This window comes from Pongo pygmaeus, chromosome 21 (genome assembly GCF_028885625.2).
Source record: "Pongo pygmaeus isolate AG05252 chromosome 21, NHGRI_mPonPyg2-v2.0_pri, whole genome shotgun sequence".
Taxonomy (NCBI): domain Eukaryota; kingdom Metazoa; phylum Chordata; class Mammalia; order Primates; family Hominidae; genus Pongo; species Pongo pygmaeus.
Genome location: NC_072394.2, coordinates 36,519,711 through 36,544,630, shown reverse-complemented (window position 1 = coordinate 36,544,630; position 24,920 = coordinate 36,519,711). Strand labels below are relative to the sequence as shown.

At 42.4% G+C, this 24,920-nt stretch overlaps 1 protein-coding gene across 5 annotated transcripts; it reads left to right on the top strand.

The window, feature by feature from the left end:
- Nucleotides 1-700: 700 nt before the first annotated feature.
- On the top strand, nt 701-23,716 carry EIF2S2 (eukaryotic translation initiation factor 2 subunit beta). Of its 5 annotated transcripts, none has more exons than XM_054467501.1 (9): nt 701-953; nt 7,565-7,742; nt 9,557-9,660; nt 14,463-14,598; nt 15,576-15,676; nt 16,288-16,436; nt 19,368-19,424; nt 22,537-22,622; nt 23,238-23,716. In XM_054467501.1, exons 1-9 carry the CDS (start codon nt 939-941, stop codon nt 23,411-23,413), a joined length of 1,002 nt encoding a protein of 333 aa, XP_054323476.1. In that variant the 5' UTR covers nt 701-938; the 3' UTR covers nt 23,414-23,716. The 5 variants fall into 5 exon arrangements, with proteins under 5 accessions (XP_054323476.1, XP_054323477.1, XP_063515217.1 ...); XM_063659145.1 differs by having other exon boundaries at nt 801-1,013; nt 7,513-7,742; XM_063659146.1 differs by having other exon boundaries at nt 801-1,013; nt 7,489-7,742.
- Nucleotides 23,717-24,920: the final 1,204 nt, after the last annotated feature.

The window sequence follows — 24,920 nt, the reverse complement described above, 5'->3', positions numbered from 1 at the left end:
AACACCCTCTTCCCAAGACGTCCCGGTGTTTCCCACGGCGTACTGCCCTACTTGCAAGACCATAAACCCCACTTTGTCCAACTACAGGAGTGTTCTCGATGGTCTTTGGCTGGAGGGCACTGCCGCAGTGAGAGCTCCTTAAAGGGTCGCTGCTGTTATTAGGTCTCAAGGGAAATTGCGTGGTGCACCCAGAGCGTTCAATCAGATTTCATAAACAAGTATTTTTGAGGCTTCCCGACAGCTGCCTCTTGCGTGGTTGTTTCTCCTCAGGAGACGTTATCTCTCCTGGGGGAAGACCGGGAAGATACTTTGGTTTCTGACCTCCCAAGCAGAAAACCAGCCGTCAAATTTCTTAACGAAGTAAAAACCTTTAGGGAGGTGGGCGCCTCTAGCTCCAACTCAGAACTTCTCAAACACCATGACGCCCGGGGGTCATGTGGGAAACTAAAGCTCCAGCGGGTTCATACGACTCAGTGTCTAACCCACTACCCTAACCTAGGAGGAAGGGACCCCAATTCACTCTACAAGCAGCGCAAAAGAATGCTCCAAAAGGCTGAGGCGGTGTCAACAGCCGAACCTTCTTCCGGCTGCAGCTCTCTCAGACGCCGCGCACAGGTCGCTAGGCGGCTACAGCGCAAGCGCAACCCTCTTATAAGTGGACTACAAATCCCGGCATGCCTGGCGACGCCGCGTCGCCTGGTAACTCGCGCCACACGAAGCGCGCTAGGTTGGCTCTTGTGCGCGCCTGCGCCTTGGCGAGCTCTGCGCAGGCGCATTTCCAACGCTTGGAGAAGAGGGCGGGGTGTCGTTCCCTTTCGCTGATGCAAGAGCCTAGTGCGGTGGTGGGAAGAGGTATCGGCAGGAGCAGCGCTGCCGCCGGGGCCTGGGGCTGACCCGTCTGACTTCCCGTCCGTGCCGAGCCCACTCGAGCCGCAGCCATGTCTGGGGACGAGGTGAGGATCTGAGCCCGGCGTAAGGGCTAAGGATTGAGGCGAGAAGCCGAACCCGCTCCAGTGTGGGAGAACGGGCCTGCGGCCTAGCAGCCGGCCGCCGCCATGTGGGGCAGCCGCGCCTAGGCGGCCCGGAGCGGCAGAGCCGGCGAGGACTCCGGAGCCGCAGGCTTGGCCGCAGCCCGCTTTCCTCAGGGCGGCAGCGCCGAGGCGGACCTCCTGCGGTGGTTGGCGTTTCCGGAATGGAGAGCACACGTTGAGTCGCCCTCCCGGAAGGGGCTCGAATGCCCAGTTAATAACCCCGAACGAGACTGGGGCTGGCGATCCCTGCATTCCTTTCTGCTGGGCACTGCCGCCCCAGCTCGCCTCACTGGGTGCCGGGGGTGCCAGGGGTGCCGCGAGGAGCCTCTCTTGGCTTGGTATAACGCCCTCGTTAAAACTTTCTAGGCTGTCTTGTCGGGGCCGGTATCCCGCCCTTGTTTGTCTTCCTAGCATTGTTTTTTAAAAAGACGAGGGGGTGATGGGGTTAGAACGAGAGAAAAAGATTCTGCAGCCTCAGGAAGTGACTGACCTTCCCGGAAAGTTTCCGGGCGAGCCCCTGAGCTTCCCTTAACAGAGGGCTACCAGCGACGCGAGCGGGAAGTCTGGCCTGTGAAACTGGCTGGATCTTTTTCTACCGTGGTACTTGGATCTCAGTGAATTTCCTCAAATCCCTTTCCCTCAAATTTATCCTAGTTGATATAACATCTAACGACTTAAAATGAAGTTGATGTTAAGTACTCCCAGTAGGTATTGCTTAACATTGGGGGAGGCCCTGTAAGGTGTTGAGAATTTCCTCAGGCAATAGGAAGCCTTGATCACAAGGGCAAAGAAATGGTCGAGAAAGGCCAGTAAATGTGCTCACAGGAAATAGAATAATCTCCAGTTTGGTTAGAGTTAAGGGGTGAACACTTGCCAAGCAGGTAATGACTAGTTCATGGAGGGCTGTGAAGACGAAGTTAAGGAATTTGGAATGTATTCTGGACGGGATTCCAGTGTCTTACTTGGTTCTCACAACAGTCCTGTAAAATAGGTCTATTGTTGTGCCCATTTTAGAGATGAAAAATTTTGAGTGTTACAGAGTTGTATAATGCCCATGATCAAATACTAAGTGGCTGAACCAGTAGAATTCCAGATTGACTAGGATCTTAATGGCTTAGAGAAACTGTAAGTTTGTATATGGTCCTTGGCGGTTATAGACATTGCTCTAGGCTGCTGTATTTCAAAAGTTCTGAGAGTGGCAGTGTTTCACACTTGTTTTGTTTCTACTCATTTTTCAAACTTCTCATAACCTTTGGCAAATACAGTACTTACATGTGCAAGATCCCATGGGGTGTTATTCTGTGTATGGGTCAACTAGTTGACACACAAGGTAGAAATAGGACCATCAACATAGTGACTTGGAGGGCTAGAGGGATCATTTTTAGCAGTGGGATTAGGTTTTGAAAGAAGTGGAATATGAATGCATTACTGCTGGATGAACAGAATTTTGTGAAGCAAAGATGGCAGAACCAGCATTTCGGCATAGGACTTTGGAAGCCAATAAAGTATTAGTTTGGCCACTTAGGGGTGCCGGTCCAACTGCATTTTACAGGAAACCAGGGCCAAGGGAGATTAACTTGTCCAAGATCATGCAGAAAGTTAGTAGGACTAGAACCCTGGTCTTTGGCTTCCATTCTGCCAGGTAGAAGTTAGGAGTAGCGAGGGGTATGAAGAATAGGGTATAGGGCCTGGTTCCTGTAGTGCTGTTGACTAGGTAAGTATTTTTAGGCCATTCCGTTAACATCTGGCTACTGTACAGACTTGTGAGGATCAGATAAAACTCTGTACTTGAAAATGATTTATAAACTGCCAAGGACTTTCCCAGAGTGGAAGTAATTCTGCCTGGTGGTCAGGCTAGACAATTAAAGAGGCTACTATTAAAAAGTAATTTTCTGTTTTATTCATATTTCTGTTTTTTTCTTTCTTTCTTTTTTTTTTTGTGATGGAATTTCGCACTGTCGCTGGGCTGGAGTGCAGTGGCGTGATCTCGGCTCACTGCAACCGCCTCCTGGGTTCAAGCAGTTCTCCTGCCTCAGCCTCCCGAGTAGCTGGGATTACAGGCGCCTGCCACCATGCCCAGCTAATTTTTCTTTTTGTTGTATTTTTAGTAGAGATGGGGTTTCACTATGTTGGTCTTGAACTCCTGACCTTCTGATTCGCCTACCTCAGCCTCCTGAAGTGCTGGGATTACAGGCGTGAACCACCATGCCCAGCCTTCTGTTTTTTTTGTTTTTTTTTTGTTTTTTTTTGATATATAATTGAAATAAATTTATTTCACAAATGTGTGAAATAAACTACACACATTTATTTTTAAACCTGGTAATTAAGCCAAAAACTCGCCAAAACATAACCATTTTCAACCTAGTAGAACTATGATTTGTTTTTGTTTTTTTGTTTTTGTTTTTTTAGAGACAGGGTCTCGCTCTTGTTTCCCAGGCTGGAGTGCGGTGGCACAATCATAGCTCACTGTGGCCTCTGTCACCTGGGCTCAGGGGATCCTCCTGCCTCAGCCTCGCAAGTAGCTGGGACTACATGCGCATGCTCTGGCACCCGCTAATTTTTTAATTTTTGTAGAAACGAGGTCTTGCTTTATTGGCCAAGCTTGTCTTGAACTCCTGGCCTCAAACAGTCTTCCTGCCTCAGCCTCCCAACATGGAACCATGATCTTTAAAAAGCAGAATCTTAGAAATATGGCTGCTACCTGGTAAGGGAAAAGAAAAATCCCCTACTCAATAGGCATTCAGTAATTTTCAGACTATTTGTTAAAAGCAGCATCAATATTTAATACTTGCCTGCTTGCTACTAGGTCCCATTCACAAGGAGTCAGAACATTGGGTTTTCATAAAATATGGTAAGGTGTTTTTGCAAAAAGCAGCTTTAAATTAAAAAAAAAAAGTTTTTGATTCAAAATGGGATGTGTGTTGTGTGAAGTTTATGAAACACAAAAGAATACAAAGAAAAACAGAATCTAAGCCAGGCATGGTGGCATTCACATCTGTCGTCTCAGCTACTCAGGACGCTGAGGCCAGGAGTTTGAGGCTGCAGTGCGCTATAATTACAATTGAGAGTAGTCACTACATTTCAGCCTGGGCAACATAGTGAGACTCCCGTCCCTAAAAAAAAAAAAAAAATCCCACAATCATATCACACAGAGATGGCAACAATTAGCATTTGTTCTGGTCACCTTTGGAAGGAACTTTTAGATCAATGTCTTGCTTCTCTGTGGGTTCTTTTGTGACTCACACCTGCTTCTGGGTATAGTATGGCTATAAAGTTGATTTCTTGGGTAAGGTATGATCTATGAGAGGAAGCTTCTGATTTGATGAGTATTTCAGGGTAATTTTAGCTGGTACACCTTTTCTTTGCCCTCTCCAATCAAACTTGAGAAGTTGAAAATAGAAAATTTATGCTTTTGAAGGCTGTGTTGTGAACCTAAAATATAACTCAAGTGATGTGTAGTTTTCCATAAGTGCACTGTCAACAGCTATTTGCTTTTCAAATCCAAACTAGTTTCATAAAAGAAAACCAGTTTGGAGTGTAGTCAGCTTATAATTTGGAAGCTAGAGATGAAATTCTTAAAAAGCCATGATTTTAGTCAAGACTAACATGGCCTCATTCTTTGGGGAGGTCTGCTTTGGGTGCTGCTTCGGGATCCCTGGTCCTTATTTGTAAACTGTACTTTGCAGGATGGTATGAATAAAATAAGGCAATGAGTATGTATGTTAAGTATCCAGACAGTAATTGAGAGAGATGTTAATTATTTCAGTTTATGATTCCTGCATGTTTATTATCCTTTACAAGGCTACAACCAAACTGTTTAGCTGTAGACCATCAGGTTTTTCAAGGGACAAGAAGGCACTTGTGAGGCTGTCTTCTGGTGATATCAGGATCCTTTCCATCTTTAGTCTGTCTTGATGAATAATGGTTAAAAGGCAATTACTATTCTAGGGAACTTGATGCTTGAAAAAATGCAATAAATGGATTGTAATCCCTTCCAGAACCAAATTTATAGTGTCTAGAGTTTTGTCTGTCCTTTTGCCAAGTCTCCCTATTTCTAGAATGAAGATGAAATGTAGCTACTTCCCTGTATTATTGCAGTACTCCTTGCAGTGGGGGACTCTTTCCTCTTTGCTCGTCTATCTTGGTAGGGACACTTCTTTAAGTTGGCCAGATAATGTTCTTCAGACTGACTGCATTTCAGATTTAATTATTTATACAGTTGGATCCTTGTTAAGGGAGAAAAGACTAACTTTGAAAATGCTTTGCAAATACCATACTTCTCTACTGGGCAAGGACAGTAACTGTATTACCTTATTACAGACTGTAGCTTGGTTTCAGTCTAGTTTCATTAATGATCTTGGGACATAAATAAGTTTATGTTAGAATCAATTTTGGGAAGCTTTTGAGAGTTTTATATGTTTGGGAAGTTAGAGCACCTGAGTTGATGAAATTTCAGTGATAGGAATCAAGAGAAAACCATGCTTTGTGAATGGTAAAGTATTATATAAATTACAATTGCTAATATTTATCGAGTACTTATGTGCCAGGCACTATGGCAAGTGTTTTACATTTACATACTTCTTTAACCCTCCCAGTAACCTTATGTGGTTTGTTGTCATTCTGCTACTTGTCTCCATTTTACAGATGAGCCGTGGAATAACACAGGTACAAGCCAGAGTCAGAATTTGAATCGAGTCAGATGGGCTCCAGACTTGTGCTTTTAAACACTTTACTATTACGCTGTCCACAGCAGATCACTGGGCAGAATGCTGAATTTAAGCATAATATTAATAGAATATGGAGAGAGATTGGTAAGGGGTTCAGGAAAAAAATACTTGGGATTTGAATCAGGTTCTATTTGACTTCAAAGACCCTGCACTTTCTTTTTTTTTTTTTTTTTTCCAAGACTGAGTCTTGCTCTTGTCACCCAGGCTGGAGGGCAGTGGCATGATCTCGGCTCACTGCAAGCTCCACTGCCTGGGTTCACACCATTCTCCTGCCTCAGCCTCCCGAGTAGCTAGGACTACAGGCACCCGCCACCTTCTGCTAATTTTTTGTATTTTTAGTAGAGACGGGGTTTTACCATGTTAGCCAGGATGGTCTTGATCTCCTGACCTCATGATCTGCCCGCCTTGGCCTCTCAAAGTACTGGGATTACAGGCGTGAACCACCGCGCCTGGCCTCCTGCACTTTCTACTCCATCAGGTGTCTGCCCTGTATGTTGTTTAAACTATTATGTCTAGATAACTTTTCTTTCTTCAAGTGATCAGTGCAAGCAGATAGTCTACAAATTATAAATTAGTTTTTCACCTATTCTATAGTGGACATTTAGATAAAAATAAGAGAATTTTGGGGCAAGGCATGGTCCTCACACCTGTAATCCTAACACTGGGAGGCTGAAGCTGGTGGATCATTTGAGCCCAGGAGTTCAAGACCAGCTTGGGGAGCATGGTGAAACCCCATCAATACTAAAAATACAAAAGATAGCTGGGTGTGGTGGTGCACGCCTGTAATTCCAGCTGCTCAGGAAATTGAGGTGGGAGGATGGTGTGAGTCTGGGAGGTCAAGGTTGGATTCAGCTGAGATCACGCCACTGCACTCCAACCTGGGCAGCAGAGCCAGACCCTGTTTCATTTAAAAAAAAAAAAAAGAACCTTTAGCGTTAAACAAAAAGCAGAGTGAAATGTTGTATAGAGGTTTCTCTTACTCAGAGATTTGCTATATGAAGAGTTGCTGATGGATTTCCTTGAAGATTTGTAGTTAAAAAAATTTTTGTTTTTTTAATCAGGTCAAAAGTCTTTCAAGTCTCTGTGTAGCAGCCCCAAGTTACCAACCTTGAATAAAACATTGATACCCCTGGCCAGGTGCAGTGGCTTACACCTGTAATTCCATTGCTTTGTGTGGCCGAGGTGGGAGGATTGTTTGTGCCTGGCAGTTTGTGACCACCTGGGACAACAGAGGGAGACCCCGTCTCTACAAAATAAAAAAATTAGCTGGGCATGGTAGCACATGCTTGTGGTCCCAGCTACTTGGGGAGCTAAGATGGTAGGATCACTTGAGTCCAGGAGGTTGAGGTTGCAGTGAGCTGTGATCATGCCACTGCACTCTATCCTGGGTGACAGTGAGACCCTGTCTCAAAGAAAAAACAATACAAAAAAATTTACACCCCGCTTAGGTATTGTTTTCCTATATCTATAAAGTGAGGGGCATAGCATAGGTTGTTGCCAAAGTCCCTTCCCTAAATTCCATGATTCATTCAAACGTCCAAATTTGCTCATGAAACTGAAAGTGAAGTATCTGTGATACTTTACAAATTGAAAGATGTGTACATGTTTCAATTCACCTGATGTTTAATAGTAACAAGAAGGTTGGGTGGACAATTTATTTTTTTTTTTGGTAAACTCCCCTTTGGTGTTTTAATGTCTCACATACTCTTTTTAAGAGTATGCCTTTTGAGGATAAAGCATATTTGGAATGTGAGCATCATTAAAAACAATCATTTGGTCCCTTTTTGTTTTTTGTCGTTTAAACAGATGATTTTTGATCCTACTATGAGCAAGAAGAAAAAGAAGAAGAAGAAGCCTTTTATGTTAGATGAGGAAGGGGATACCCAAACAGAGGAAACCCAGCCTTCAGAAACAAAAGAAGTGGAGCCAGAGCCAACTGAGGACAAAGATTTGGAAGCTGATGAAGAGGATACTAGGAAAAAAGGTGAGTGGTTGATGTGAGAGAGTTACTGTTGTCCTAGAAGCCCTGGTTCTATGAGTGTTTTGGCTTTTGTATATGCAGCGACCTCTCAGCCTGACAAGGCTGTTCCAGTGAAGTCAAGGCCATCAGTAGTCTGTATGCAGCGGACCTTTTTAGATTTCTGATAGGCTTGTTGCAGGGATGTTCCCATTTAATTCACAAGTTGCAAAGATGATGAAACCTTGCTGTTCCAGAGCTGGTTTTCCAGTTTAACCCATCAGGTTTCTTCTCTGACTTTTTAATGGTGGTTGTATTTGAGTGTGGGCAGAAAGAAATAGTACTAAGATAGGCAGTTTTGTGTCTTAGCAAGTCTGAAAATGTATGTGAGAGATTAAAATTATAGCCTAAAGTATTTGGGGTTAGACACCAGCTTTAGTTACTTACCCCTGTGCTGTAACATAGACATAATTTGACTATTAGAGAGAAATGATTCTATAAACATTATTTGTGTCTGTTGAATATAACACTGTGCCAGGATAGAGACAACTGACATTCAGTGAGCATCTGCCCTGTGCTAAGTGTCTTCTACATGTTTAAAACAAACTAGGAAAGTAACTCATTCCTGTTGTAATAAGATAAAATGGATTTGTAAATAGTTTCTTGAAAAACGTTCTAGCAGAGGGATCCTAAAATATTTCTAGTTTATAACATGGCAGGTCAAATGGAAAACTTGTTGAACAGAACCTATTATTACTCATTAATGGTAGGTGAAATTTCACTGATAACTTGTATTTACTGCACAGCCTTATTTTAATGAATGTGAAATAATTTGTTAGGCCTTTTGATGATTAGTTGATTCAATAAAATGTTGAGCTAGACAGTAGAATTTAGGTGAACAAGGCATAGACTCTTAGTATTGAGTAGGGAGATAGATAAGCAAGCTGGTAATAAGTACCTTAGTTGGGGTAAGCAGAAGATAACTATCCAAGCACTCTGGGGATACCTAACCCAGTTGTGGGGAAAGATGGATAAGCTTAGAGAAGGCTTTGGTGGAAGTAATTTAACCAAGATTCTGTGAGATGGAGGTAAGAGGGCCCACGGGAAGGTTTGGAGGTGAGAGACCTCACGTATATTAGACTAGGAACTGAAAGTAGTTCAGTAGGGTTAGAACCAGGGATTGAAGTGAGGAAGTGAGGAAGGCAAGAAGCAGAAGTGGAAGATAAAGTTGGAGAGTTGGAAATTGTGTTAGAGCTCTGACTTTGTCTTGGGAACAATGAAGAGTGATATGGTCAGATTACTAAATAAATATTCTCAACATGGTCCCCTAACCAGATTTTTCCTATAGATCTTTGAGATGACCTACCATTTTGTTTTTCATAACCATAACTTTTGTGGCTGGGCGCAGTGGCTCACGCTTGTAATCCCAGCACTTTGGGAGGCTGAGGCAGGCAGATCATGAAGTCAGGAGAGCGAGACAATCCTGGCTAACGTGGTGAAACCCTGTCTCTACTTAAAAAAATACAAAAAATTAGCTGGGCGTGGTGGCACATGCGTGTAGTCCTAGCTACTCAGGAGGCTGAGGCAGGAGAACCGCTTGAACCCAGGAGGCAGAGGTTGCAGTGAGCCGAGATTGCGCCACTGCACTCCAGCCTAGGTGACAGAGCAAGACTCCATCTCAAAAAAAAAAAAAAAACCATAACTTTTGTGATTGTGGAGGGACTAATTAATACTCAGTCAATCTTTTCTGGTGACTTGATTAATTGCTGAACTATGTTTGTGTAACTCATAATTTGATGCTTTGCCTTTTAGTTGTTAATAATTATGCTTGGTCTTTTTAGATGCTTCTGATGATCTAGATGACTTGAACTTCTTTAATCAAAAGAAAAAGAAGAAAAAAACTAAAAAGATATTTGATATTGATGAAGCTGAAGAAGGTGTAAAGGTAGTATTGCTTTCTTGTTGAAGGTAAAATTTGACCTCTTTCAAGGTTGCTAATGGCTGATGTTTCCCTCTCTTTGACTCATCTCTTACTAGCTTTGCTTTTGTTATTAGCACTTAATTGCCACTGGTAGCGTCATTTTCTTGGGAGTGTGTCTGACTAGGTATCTTAAAGGGATTGTGGTTCAAGGAATTTAAATTTAGGTCTTACATATTGTATTGTGTGCCATTAAGATGATCACAAAATGTCCCTTGTCCTTAACTATACTGAGATTTTTGGCTGTGGAGAACTATTTCTATGAGTGAGAAATCCTTTTGAGCAAATATTCCTTTGGTTTCTTAAACTTTTGGTAACATATTGAATATACACAAATTCATACGTGTACCTCTAAGCAGCAAAGAATGAACCACAGTGGTGGTTGGTAGCTGATGACAATGTGGCCTGTAGGCAAACCAGAGCACTCAGGCTAGTTTTATGGAGTTCTCTGATCTTGTGGATACTTGAGACCCTGTAAGTCTTATTACTGAATTGATTGCTAATACAAATATCTCAAAATTCTTTTGGACAGGGAGTAAGTAACAGGTGGGCAGGAAGGTGAATAGGAGGGAGGGGGTAGGTGGATGGATGAAAGGGGAAGGAGCTGAAGATCTGTTTTCCTCCCTAGAGTTACCATTTTAAAGACCCTGCCTAGGAATCACTTTAGCAGAATCCACACATCTATTTATAAAACCCAAGATAATAGCAGTATACACACTCACTCACATAGAGAGAGCGTGCATACACACAACAGCAAACATACACCAAATATCTCATGCCCTCTACTCAAAATTTTCTTTGATAAGTAGTTTATTTGTTCAAACTCAAGTGAATAAAGTATATCCCACATGTAGCAGGAAATGTATACAGTAATTCATTGGGTTTTAGAAATAATGTCATAATTTTATGACAGTTAATTCAGTAAATAAGTATGAGTGATTACAGCAAGTCAAGCATTTGAAGCATTGTGTGGTAATTGCTAGAGTACTGAAATGAGTAAGATATTTTTCCTGTTTGTAGAGATATTTTGGTTCAATGATAATTTAGAATCCTTGAGAACAAGCTGGTTTTATCTGGATTCATCTTGTTCTCTCCCTGTTTGGGGATTCTCTTTTCCTTCTACTATAGGGAAATTGAGAAAAATGCTCAGATTATAATGATAAATGGCATTTAAATATCCTGGGTAACAGGGTGACACATAGAGATGTGCTACAGAAAGTTTTGGTTAACAAGGCTTTGTTGGTTGATTCCTCCAGTAGCTTTTATTGGAAGATTAGCTCTAAATAAGTGGTTGAATACTGTTTTTGAAGTCATAACGTAAGAGGATGTTAGAGGTATCCTGGTCATCAGGCAAGGCACGGACATTCACTTGAAGGGTTTTTGAGATCTTGGGCTACTCTCCCACCTGAATTTTCAGACCATCCGAGGGCTTTTGAAAAGCCTTGAAAAATACTTTTTGCAGACTGGGCGTGCTGTCTCACGCCTGTAATCCCAGCACTTTGGGAGGCCGAGGTGGGCAGATACCTGAGGTCAGGAGTTGAAGACCAATCTGGCCAACGTGGTGAAACCCCATCTCTACTAAAAATACAAAAATTAGCTGGGTGTGGTGGTGCACACCTGTAGTCCCAGCTACTTAGGAGGCTGAGGCAGGAGAATTGCTTGAACCCAGCAGCAGGTAGAGGTTGCAGTAAGCTGAGATAGCGCCACTGCACTCCAGCCTGGGCGACAGAGCGAGACTCTGTCTCCAAAAAAAAAAAAAGAAAAAAAAAAAAAGAAAAATACTTTTTGCCATTTTCCACCTTCTGTTGTGTCTTGGTGTCAGTATGGAAGTAGATCTTACTGGGATAAAATAATAATAGTATAGCACTGGAAGTTGGCTAGTATATGCTAACTTATATTCAGCATTTCTAAGTTCTTATTTATTGACTTAGAGACTAGGTGAGTATCTGGTGTCCTGTTTGTATGGTATGTAGCTAATACCATGGGCAGATTTATTTATTTATTTGAGACAAAGTCTCACTCTGTCACCCAAGCTGGAGTGCAGTGGCGCGATCTCGGTTCACTGCAACCTCCGTCTCCTGGGCTCAAGCGTCCCTCAGCCTCCCGAATAGCTGGGTTTACAGGCACCAGCCACCACGCCGGGCTATTTTTGTATTTTTAGTAGAGAGGGGGTTTCACCATGTTGGCCAGGCTGGTCTCAAACTCCTGACCTCAGGTGATCTGCCTGCCTTGGCCTCCCAAAGTGCTGGGATGACAGGTGTGAGCCACTGCGCCCAGCTGGCAGATTGGTCTTGATAGCCACATGTGGCACTAAGACTACACAGCTGGATTTGGGATCCCAAATCTGAGCTTTATTTACTCCCAGCTATTCCAACTTCTCTGCTGGTAAGATTTCTGAAATGATGGTAGCCATTGTCCCAGTTCAGGATGTAGGCACACACAAAATAGATATTAATTAATGAGTAAGGTTGACGGCACAGTTCAGGATAGGGAGCTGGATAAGCTGGTAGAAGGAAGGAGAAATCAGAAAGCTGGAAACTGAGACTGGCCTTTTCTGGCCTTCTGGGATGTTTATGACTCATTTCTAGGTTTTAATATGCCCTGTTTACATCCATGCCTCTGGCAACTAATCTTGGGCTTAAGCTTTACTTTGTTTCCATTCCATTCCATCACTTGATCCTAATTCCCCATGGCTTCTGCCTTTCCCTCTTTGATAATGTCATCTATTGGAGTGATGCCCAAAGACCACGCCACGGACTGGTGCCAGGCTGACTGTGGTATAATAAAAAATAAATATTTGTTCTTTACGTTCTTGGCTTACAACTGCTAAAATCCTTGGAATCTCCAAAGTGATAACAGGGTCTTTGGTATGCTAATGAGATTTCTGAAATGACTATAGCCATTGTCCCAGTTCAGGATGTAGGCACACACAAAACAGATACTAATTAATGAGTAAGGGATCCCTAGATAGCTTTAGGATGGGGGCTGGTCACCAGAAGGACAAAGCTATGATTTTAGAGGGTTGGAACTTTCAATGGTCCCCCTGCCACCTCCAGAGAGGGAAGGTCTGGAGATTGAGCTCAGTCACCAGTGGTTAATAATGTAATCAGTTGGCCAGGCGCAGTGGCTCACACCTATAATCCCAACACTTTGGGAGGCCTGGGCAGGTGGATCACTTGAGGTCAGGAGTTTGAGACCAGCCTGGCCAATATGGTAAAACCCCGTTTCTACTAAAAATACAAAAATTAGCAAGGTGTGGTGGCGTGCGCCTCTAGTCCCAGCTACTCAGGAGGCTGAGGTAGAAGAACCATTTGAACCCGAGAGGCGGAGGTTGCAGTGAGCCGAGATCACGCCACTGCACTCCAGCCTGGGTTACAGAGTGAGACTCCATCTCAAAATAATAATAATAAGTAAATAATGTAATCAGTTGGTCATGCCTTTGTAATGAAACCTCTAGACATGGGTTCCGAGAACTAACATGCTGGTGAGCACAGCAAGGTGCTAGGAGGGTGGTGTTCCTGGCGTGGCAGCTCCACGCCTGCCTTCCTTGCCACCCCTCAGCTCCCACCCCCATAACTTGTCTTATGCATTGCTTATGTTTGGCTGTTTGTGAGTTGTATCCTTTATAATAAATTGGCAGTAGTAAGTACTTTCCTAAGTTCTATGAGTCGTTTTGGCAAATTATTGACTCTTGGTGGTGAATGTGGGAACTCCGAGTTTATAGCCATGTTGGACAGAAGCAGGCAGCATGGGGACCCAATACGTGGTGACTGGCATGTGAAGTGAAGGCAGTCTTGAGGAACTGAGCCCTTAAACCTGTGAAATCTGATGATAACTCTGGATAGTGTGTGTCTGAATTAAACTGGAGGACACCTAATTGGCATTGGAGGGTTGGTGTGGAAAAACACATACTTGGTGTCACCCGGAAAAATCTTTCCCAATGACTATATCAAAATCACTTAGAAATTTCTTTAAAATACTCCTGAACCCTGTTCCTGCTGAAGATCGTCAATCCGATTTTTCTCAAGTGATTCTTTTTTTTTGAGACAGAGTTTCCCTCTTGTTGCCTAGGCTGGAGTGCAGTGGCACAATCTCGACTCACTGCAACCTCTGCTTCCTGGGTTCAAGCGATTCCTCTCAAGTAGCTGGGATTACAGGTGCCCGCCACCACACCCAGCTAATTTTTGTATCTTTAGTAGAGATGGGGTTTTACCATGTTGGCCAGGCTGGTCTTGAACTCCTGACCTCAGGGATCCACCTGCCTCGACGTCCCAAAGTGCTGGGATTACAGGTGTGAGCCAAGGCGCCTGGCCTCTGCCGTGATTCTGACAGTAGCCTGGTTTGGAAACAAGGACAATAATTATAAGATCCTAAGGCTGAAGAATAAAGAGATGAATGAGGGGGAAAGATCCCACAAGTGTCTTGAAGAATTCACAGTTCAAATGGCAAGAGTCTCTGTGAGCCAGTTTGGTCCATCTCTGACAGGTGTTTCTTATCTGTAACTTCAATTTTGAATATATGATTTTTTTCCCCTGCCAAAATAATGTCAGCCCACGTCATTTTTAAAAAAGAACAGGCTGGGTGTGGTGGCTCATGCCTGTAATCCCAGCATTTTGGGAGGCCAGGGCAGGAGGATCTCTTGAGGCCAGGAGTTTGAGACTAGCCTGAGCAACAAAGCAAGACCTCCTCATCTCAACAGAAAATGTAATAAAATAAATAAAAAAGAATAGTCCCAGTATCAAATGTTCAGACTCATCTCACTTTCTTAGGATCTTAAGATTGAAAGTGATGTTCAAGAACCAACTGAACCAGAGGATGACCTTGACATTATGCTTGGCAATAAAAAGAAGAAAAAGAAGAATGTTAAGTTCCCAGATGAGGATGAAATACTAGAGAAAGATGAAGGTAATGCTGAGGACTCAGCAGCACATTTAGAGGTTACTCAAGCCTTTGGCTTGATGGGGGTAGAGGGTGCTTTTAAAATTTTTTTCTTGCCCCTTATTTCTACTGCCTGATAATGGAAGCTGAAAGGAAACAGTGTTTGGCTTGATAATGGCAGTTAAAGAATTTGTCAACTGTGATTACATTAAAAACATACTGATTCAGGCTTGGGAAAATTACTATAAACCGAATTTTTTTTTTTTTTTGAGACGGAGTCTCACTCTTGTCGCCCAGGCTGGAGTGCAATGGCACAATCTTGGCTCACCACAACCTCCGCCTACCGGGTTCAAGCGATTCTCCTGCCTCGGCCTCCCGAGTAGCTGGGATTACAGGCATGCGCCACCACTCTCGGCTAATTTTGTATTTTTAGTAGAGATGGGGGTTTCTCCATGTTGGTCAGGCAGGTCTCGAACTCCCAACCTCAGGTGGATCTGCCCGCCTCAGCCTCCCAAAGTGCTGGGATTACAGGCGTGAGCCACAGTGCCTGGCCCCGATTTTTTAATTAAAAAAATTTTTTTAAACTTGTGTTCACAGTTTTATTAGTTTCTAAATGCTATAGGGTCTTTAGAGAACTTTTGTCAGTAGATGAGTTTTATGGATGTTGATGTTTCTTAAGTGCTCAAAACAGTTGGACTCTTTTTCCTCTAATTATTCCAATGCATTATTTTATCTTTGGTTTGTTAAATTAAGAAACATTTCAGTATGTTATCAACTCCTAATTAGAGAGGTCTCTATTAAGGGCCTTTTTTGAAAGTGATAACATCCCTGTTTCTAAGGAAAAGGGTTGTGAGCTTTGGTTTCTTTATGCTTAAGGCTGTTGTGAATGCAGCTGTGGAAGGGAAGACAAATGTCTTTGAAACTTTTCATTTCTCTAGACCCATCCCCACTTTTGTATTGTAGTAGGGCCCACCCCTCATTCTTAAAATCTTTTTTATCTGTAGCTCTAGAAGATGAAGACAACAAAAAAGATGATGGTATCTCATTCAGTAATCAGACAGGCCCTGCTTGGGCAGGCTCAGAAAGAGACTACACATACGAGGAGGTAAGACAAAATCTGTTGTGAAAAGGGGCTAAGTTATTCACTAGTGTTCAAAGAAGAGCAAGATAAATCTTATTGGAAGGGCCATTGAAGTAATGACTGATGGTGGAACAGACGCAGAGAGGTCACACAGCCAGTGCACAGCAATTCCTGGTGCGCACCTGTGGGGCAGCCTGCCCAGAGTGCAGCAGTCATTGTAGTACTACTCACTGTCCCCACCTGAATTTGTGGACTGCTGAGGGCATGCAGCCCTCTAGGAATTAGGAGGGCAGTGGTGACAGTAGCTAATTTAGGGCCAGGGTAGTCTGGAGTTTGCTAGTTTGGGCTTTCGTGAATCTTACCTTTCCATGTATCATGTACTTTGCCATAGAAACAACAGAATGAGTAGTTGTTCATTCATTTCACTTTGGACAAGGAGTTGCTGAGCATCTATAATGAACCAAATGCTGGTTGGGGATGAACCTCTGTCCTCAGGGAGCTCCCAGACTTGTAGTAATGCATGTGTATTTTTAATCAGAAGTGAAGTATTTGCTGTTAAGCAACATGACTCAAAGGGGAACTTTATACCCCTGCAGTTACTAAGTGTATTCATGAATACCACTTTATTTTTATAGCTGCTGAATCGAGTGTTCAACATCATGAGGGAAAAGAATCCAGATATGGTTGCTGGGGAGAAAAGGAAATTTGTCATGAAACCTCCACAGGTCGTCCGAGTAGGAACCAAGAAAACTTCTTTTGTCAACTTTACAGATATCTGTAAACTGTAAGTTGGTTAATGGAGTACCTTCATCCCAAATACCAGATTCTCATTGCACTTTTAAGAATGTTAAATGTCCTTATTGTCGACTTTATTACAGATGGAAAGAACACACAGGTGTAGGGGTTGAGGGAGTTCACAGTTCAAGCCTGTCATTTTCTTCAATTCATAAGTCTCAGGGCTATTTTATTTTATTAAAGATATGGTCTTGCTTTGTCGCCCAGGCTGGAATGCAGTGGAGTGGTCATGGCTCACTGCAGCCTTAATCTCCTGGGCTTCAGCAGTTCTCCTGCCTCAGCCTCCTACGTAGCTGAGACTACAGGTGCACACGACCATGCCCAACCAATTAAAAAAAATTTTTTTTTTTTTTTGTGGAAACGTGGGTCTTGCTGTGTTGCCCAGGAGGGCTCGTTTTATTAGTGCATTCAGAGGTGAGAGAAATCAACTCATGCTGACCCACTGAGGATGGATCCTAACTAGATGTAGTGAAGAGTGAGGAGGCTCAATGTAGTCCTCAGACAGGAGCCGTGGGAGCCCAGGGAGTGGAAAGGCTCATCAGTCGCTCTAGGATAGGCCTGCCAAGCAAGCAGTGAGCTCAGGGAAAGTGCCTGAATTTGGGTGCCTCTTCCTTGGATGATCATTGCCAGGACACAATTGATGAGATTGTATCTTTCTTAATTACCATCACATTCTATGCCAGAGTCAGCCCTAGGTTACTGTCTGGGAATGGCTTTTCTCTGAGCTCCTCAGCTGCATGTTTTCTGGCAGGTTCCTTAGGATGACTGAGCTTATGTACTCTTTGTTCTTTAATTTCCTGAGTGCTACATGCTTGTTGTAGAAAATATGGTAAACACAAAAGAGATAATATTCACTCAAAATTTTACCACCCAGAGATAACCATTTGTTTTCATTACTTACATACATTTAAATAGTTTAGATTTTTTTGGCTAATGACAATAGTAGTATATACTCATTGTAGAAAAATTAGAAGATAAAGACATGCTAAAGAAAATGGAAAATCATCTGCAAAGTCCACCATTAACAGGTAGATAACTGCTGGGCGCGGTGGCTCACGCCTGTAATCCCACCACTTTGGGAGGCCGAGGTGGGCGGATCACAAGGTCAGGAGTTCGAGACCAGGCTGGCCAACATAGTGAAACCCCGTCTCTACTAAAAAATACAAAAAATAAGCCAGGCGTGGTGGCACATGCCTGTAATCCCAGCTACTCGGGAGGCTGAGGCAGGAGAATCGCTTGAACCCGGGAGGCAGAGGTTGCAGTGAGCTGAGATTGTGCCATTGCACTACAGCCTGGGCAATAGTGTGAGACTCTGTCTCAAAAAAAAAAAAAAGAGGTAGATAACTTATCATAGTTTAATATTTTTATGTTTAGCCAGTTTTATGTACATATTTTAAAAATAAATTGCTATCATACTGGTTTTTAACCTATTTTCTCAATATATTGTGAAAGTTTTACTCATGTCATTAGTCTGAATAAGTGTTTTAAATAGCTACACAACATATTTTAACAGTTCCATAAGTTGGACGTGGCTGCTGCCAGGTTTTTATTATCAGAGGCAAAACTTCACCGAACATCTTTATACATGTATCTTTGCAGTAGCTCAGAATAGAATCTTAAGGCAAGATGAAATTGCTGAGTTAAAAGGAATGGATATTTTTATGGCAAACATTAGCACATTGCTTTCTAGCAAGGTCGTGCCAGTTCATACTCCCGCTAGCAATGTAGGAGCTTATCTATTTTATTATATTTTTACCAGTTCTCACTCATTGCCTTTTGGGGAAAAATAGCTTACAAATTGTTGTAGTTAGCACCTGCTCGTTGGAACAAGTTCAAACAGTGTCACAGTATAGATTTAAAAAATGAAATGAAAATATTGAATGGCATTGCTCTATATTTGTGTTTTTTATTTTATATGTGTGTGTACATCTTTTTTTTTTTTTTTTGTATGTTGAGATATTTCTAAAAGTAGAATACACCCTTGAATGGATTTATTTAACTACTACTCTAGTTGGTGAATATTTAAGATGTTTCCATTTTTCTGTTGTGCTACCATGGAACCCTTCTAGACATACACTTTCTTTTAATGAAAATTTTACACAGGAAATATATGTGGATTAACATATATATTTATTAGCCTGTTTGGTAACATCCAAGTATCCATCACCTAGGTTTGGTATATGTTGAACTTTTGACACATTAGCTTCAGATTTTTTTACTTCTTTAAAAAGAAGGTTTTATGCTATTTTATGATAGTCTCAAAAACAAAAGAAAAAAGGTGGTTTTATAGTTACAATTAAGGCCACCTTTGTATCTTTTCTGGCCCCTTTTTCCTTCCCAGAGGAAGTTGGTATTCTCTAAAGTCGGTGTTTATGTTTTCCATCCTTGTTTCTAGACGCTTACTCATATGTATATAGTCATAAAATGTAATATGGTCTTATGGGCATTGAAGTGTAAACAAGTGGTATCTGGCTCAGTTCATACCTGTAATCCTGGCACTTTGGGAAGCTGAGACAGGAGGATCATTTGAGGCCATGAGTTCCATACCAGTCTGGGCAACATAGTGAGACCCCATCTCTACACAAAAACTAAAGAATTAGACAGGCATGGTGGCACACACCTGTAGTCCTAGCTACTTGGGAGGCTGAGATGGGAGGATGGCTTGAGCTCAGGAGTTTGAGGTTACAGTGAGCTATGATCATCACTGCACTCCAGCCTGGGCAATATAACAAGACCTTGTCTCTTAACAATAAACAAAGTGGTGTCATATACTGTATCTTTATTTCAAAGTTTAAATAAACGATGCAGTGAAATTCACCTAATAGCTAAATAATCACAGATCAAAACAATGAACAGATTTTTTAGAAGTTTGGTGAGATTTCCATGAGATAAGGTTTATATATTTTGATTTTCTTTTTAGATTACATCGTCAGCCCAAACATCTCCTTGCATTTTTGTTGGCTGAATTGGGTACAAGGTAAGAAACTATATACATTTACATACAGTACTGCTGGACATTTCATAAGAACCTTTCTTGAAAAGGATATGTAACACACTTAGAGAAAATGTTCACCTGATTATTAGAGAAACTTGTAGGCCAGTGGAGGAGTGAAATCACTTCATTTCTGTGTGAGAGCTTGGCTGCTTAGGAATAGGGCACAGAGTTGACATCTGAACAGGTCTGCTGGTATACCAACGAGAGGACCACAGAACTGCCATGTTTAGACTTTCCTGTTACTAATTGAAACTCGAGTCTTTTTATGGAGCAAATATTAGATTTTTAGAGGAATCGGTTTTCTTAAAGTCAGACTTTTTTTTCCTAAATTGGTAACAGGCTGTTGAAGAAATACAGCTAGTAAGTTGATGAGTGGCACTGGAGAAACCATTGAAACAGGGATCTGTGATGAAATAGGTACTTACCTGTCTTCAGGGCTCATCTTTTGAAGGCACTGAGCAAGTCATTCCCATTCAGGAAGGCCAAGATCTCATGGGCCCCATGCCAATGAGTTTGACTACTATCTGGAAGCCTAATGTCCCTTTAAAAATAAGTAATGTAGAGTAGGTCATGATAATGATGACTAATGCATGTTGAGCACCTCTTGTGTGCCACGTGCTTTTTTGGGTGCCATCTCAATTAATCTTCACAATAGTTCTATGAAGTAGAAAGTAATATTCCTATCTTCACGCTTGGAAACAGGTTCAGTAAAGTGAAGCTGTAGTTGGTCATATAGCTAGTTAGTGGCACGGTCAAGATAGATACAATGAGGTCTATCTGTCCCTGCAGCTTGATCACCTAACAGGCTTGACACCTGTGCCTCACTGGCAGTACAGAGATAATTAAGGTGTTCTCTTCCTACTCTCTTTAAACTGTTGGGATTTGCTACACTTGGTGTGAGGTTAAGGAGTAATTTACTTGACCGTGGTGGATACGTAGGCTCTGTTGTAGAAGAACTGTGGGTTTTTTTGTTTTGTTTTGTTTTTGAGATGGAGTCTCGCTCTGTCGCCCAGGCTGGAGTGCAGTGGCGCAATCTCGGCTCACTGCAAGCTCCGCCTCCCGGGTTCACGCCATTCTCCTGCCTCAGCCTCCCCAGCAGCTGGGACTACAGGCGCCCGCCACCACGCCTGGCTAATTTTTTGTATTTTTAGTAGAGATGGGGTTTCACTGTGTTAGCCAGGATGGTCTCGATTTCCTGACCTTGTGATCCGCCCGCCTCGGCCTCCCAAAGTGCTGGGATTACAGGCGTGAGCCACCGCGCCTGGCGTGTTTTAAATATAAATTTGTTACCATCGTTATTTGTAACTTGTACAAACTAATGAAGGAGCAAAAGCTAGCATTGTTTTTTCTATTGTTAGAATAATCTAGAGGTTTTGTAGAGGTGGGATAAACCATTATAACAAGTTGTGGCCAGTAAACTTATGGTCAATGGGTTAAATGGGTTTTTGAGAAAATTCCATTTCTTTTGAGAGTGAATGAAAAAGAATTTCTACATCAAGCATTGGAATCACTGTAGCCTGGAGATTAAGGGTTACAATCTGTGGAGGAGGAAATTTAACCCCGCTTGACTGAATTTTGTTGTTTCACTTTATGATTTATAATTTTGAATGAATGAGAATATCTAGCCTAGAGCTTTGCTTTCTCAAAAGTGCCTGTCAACAGTTTCCTGTTAAACAGTTTATCATTAAGTACCATTGACAGTTTGTGGCTTGTGATTCAACTATCCTTTTTTTTTCTTGAAACAGCTTTATTGAGATAACAGCTTACAAATTTAAAGTATATAATCCAGGAGAGTCCCACTCGGATGTCCATCTCTCTCGCAAGAGAGAGCGCTATTCTTTCTCTTTCTTTTGCCTATTAAACCTCCACCCTTGGACCCCCCCCCAAATATATATATATATATATATATATATATATATATAAAATATACAATCCAATGGGTTTTTTTGGTTTGTTTGTTTGTTTTGAGATGGAGTCGTGCTCTGTCGCCCAGGCTGGAGTGCAGTGGCGCGGATCTTGGCTCACTGCAACCTCTGCCTCCCAGGTTCAAGCAATTCTCCTGTCTCAGCCTCCCCAGTAGCTGGGACTATAGGCGCCCACCACCACGCCTGGCTAATTTTTTTGTATTTGTAGTAGAGATGGGGTTTCACCATATTGGTCAGGCTGGTCTCGAACTCCTGACCTCAGGTGATCAACTCGCCTCAGCCTCCCGAAGTGCTGGGATTACAGGCGTGAGCCACCACACCTGGCCCCAATGGTTTTTAATATGATCACATATTAAACTTAATATGTATAACTGCTACCACAATCAATTTTAGTATATTTTTATCAACTATACTTTTAACCATGCCTGAATCAAAATATTTGGTGCTTAGAATTTTAAAAAACAAATGTAGCCCCTTTCATGTTTTTATATTTCTGGCTCTCTCCTTTGCCTTGCTTTTTGTACATGGTATGATGCAGTAAAAGATTTTTTCCTTTGTTGGATGGACTGTCATACACAATGAAGGAATCAGTTTGTTTTAGACTTAAAATCAATTATAAATCTGATTGTTATCACTGGAGATTTAATTGGATTTGATGTTAGTATGGGTACATCATTAGACGCAAACTATTTAATTAAAAATAAATTTTGAGGCTGGGTGTGGTGGCCTACACCTGTAATCCCAGCAGTTTGGGAGGCCATAGTGGGAGGATCACTTGAGTCCAGTAGTTTGAGACTGGCCTGGGCAACATAGGGAGACTCCTCCGTCTCTACCAGAAAAAAAAAAAAAAAAAAAAAATTAGCAGGGCACAGTGGGGAGTGCCTGTAGTCCTAGCTACTTGGTAGGCTTAGGTGGGACGATTGCTTGAGCCTGGGAGATTGAAGGTGCAGTGAGCCATGATCGCGCCACTGCACTCCTGTCTGGGCGACAGAGTGAGACCCCTGTCTCATAAATAAATAATAAATTTTGGGAAACCAAGTAGTATAGCACCAGTCCTAGAGTTTATCCTATGCTACTGAATATATTTTAAATTCATTAAGTTTAAAGGTGCTGGAATTTGGTTACTTTAGGAAAAAACAATAATAATGGAGATTTTTTTTCTTTCATAGTGGTTCTATAGATGGTAATAACCAACTTGTAATCAAAGGAAGATTCCAACAGAAACAGATAGAAAATGTCTTGAGAAGATATATCAGTAAGTGTGTAATTAATTTCATTAGATCACCCTGAAATGTTCTCATCAGGCTGCAGTGTTGGAGGAAGAGCCATTTGATTGCAGTGAGCTGGGAAAAGCTGGCCTTAAAAAAATCAGAGACAAAATGATACTGAAAGGGAGGTGGCTCTTGACTACTAACTAGGGGTATAGATAGAAAAGGATTTGGATTTTTAAAGAAAGCCCAGCTGATTGAAGCTGCTGGTTGATTGTAGGGCTAAAGGCCAAGTCAGAGAAACTTGCCTGTGATTCAGGCCTGGCCTTGGCCCCCTTTTGTTCCTAGTTATTTAAAACTGGCATGTCTGTTAACATGTTTGAGTGGCTCTCCTCTAGACAGAAATGAGAATAAGCAAGCTGGCAGGCTTCCTTGCATCCTGGGGCATTGAGTATCAGCCCATGTTTAGTGCCAGAAGCGCCACAACAGACAGCTTGTGTTTATCTTACCCCTTGAATAGCTGAGCTTCCCTGGTCTGGGTGCCCAGCTAAATTCTCAGCCTGGGCTTGTGGAGTTCTTTGTAGGAGATGTATTTAAGAAGGCAGAAACTTCTCTACCTCACAGCAGCCACCAGGTAATTCTGTGTGTTGCTTTATTTGCAGAGGAATATGTCACTTGTCACACATGCCGATCACCGGACACAATCCTGCAGAAGGACACGCGACTCTATTTCCTACAGTGCGAAACTTGTCATTCTAGATGTTCTGTTGCCAGTATCAAAACCGGCTTCCAGGCTGTCACGGGCAAGCGAGCACAGCTCCGTGCCAAAGCTAACTAATTTGCTAATCACTGATTTTGCAAAGCTTGTTATGGAGATGTGGCTGGACAGGTTTGCCATCAGAGTGGATATACCGTTGTATTAAAAACAAGATTAAAAAGCTGCCAAGATTTTTGGCGAGTGGTTGGTTGGTCTGAAGTCCTTGCAAGACGCTGATGCTCAAGCTGTTGACATACTCATTGCCTACTTTAACACCTGTCAGAGAAACGTGATATGGGGTAAGGAGGTGCTTTTTTAAAATCGTTCATAGACTTCTGTAAAATGCAAGATAAATTAAAGTTATTATAACAGTGATTCTTTCAATTTGGTTTGTCCTTCAGTTTTCTTTTCTATAAATGTGCTTGGTGAAATGAGCAAGAAACCAACCATATAAAACAGTGTGTGCCGGGCTCTGACTGAGAAACTGGACAATGGCAGGTGCTTCATCTGGGCAGCCATTTCTCTTCTCTGCTTCTCTTGAGGTACATAGTTAAAGTAGACACGGCCTCCCACGCGAGTGTGGTGGGACCTTGATACTTAGGAGGATTGCCAGTTTTCAGTGTCCAGGGAATGACTCCGTAGATTTGAATTCTTTTCCGTATGTGAGGATGGTTGCCAAGTCCTCCCCCCAGCTGTTACCACATGAAGGAATACAAGGTGCTAGGTATCCTCCTTCCTCGTTGGCCACTAAGAGGTCTTAGAAACATAGCCTGTAAATGTGTCTTGTAACTGGCACACTAAGAAAGATCCTAGTTGAGCATCTCTCTTGGTGAGGAAGCGATGTGTGTGCGGTTCAGGAAACTCCTCCAAGAGGGGGAGTCCAAACGGATGCCAGAGGAAGCTTTCCGTTTTCCTAGCCAACTTGTGTTCTGGGTTTGAAAAAGACCCACCACAAATGCTTTTCTATTTTCTGATTTAAAAGTCGCTTTTGAATATGACCATGAGAAACCAAGAAATGCTGCTTGTGTGGTGCTCTGCTTCCTGAGGATTTGGCTGGAAGGGGATTCTCCACTGGCATATGGGAGAAGGCCATCTTCTGTGTCTGTGCTGTGATCTGCCTTGTTCTTACTTGCTGAGGATAAGGGCATACACGCTGCTCCTCGCTTTCTTGTTGCCAGACTTCGTACTAAGCAGCCCAGGAGCAGTCACTCAGACCCAAATGTGTTGACTGTTGTTTTTAATCACTGTGACCCTTAAAGTACAGGCCAAGTGTTGTCAAACACCTTGGCTAAAACAGTGGAGGGTGATGGGTAAAGCAAGAGGGCCCTCAACCTACACACTGGCTGAAACTGCCACCAACTGCCACGATGAACCCAACTGCTGTTTATGCCCCCATTTTCCTTTTTTTGTATCTACACCCACGATTCCCAATGTTGGATATTTCTACATGAATAAAGCAAGGATCGGTGCCTCTTGTGTAATTAACGCTCCACTGCTTTTGTGTATGTATGTGTGTCTGGTTTATTTCTTTACTTAGTGGGACCCTTTAGGAGAAGGAATGATACTCTTCAGTTTGGTGACAGGTTGA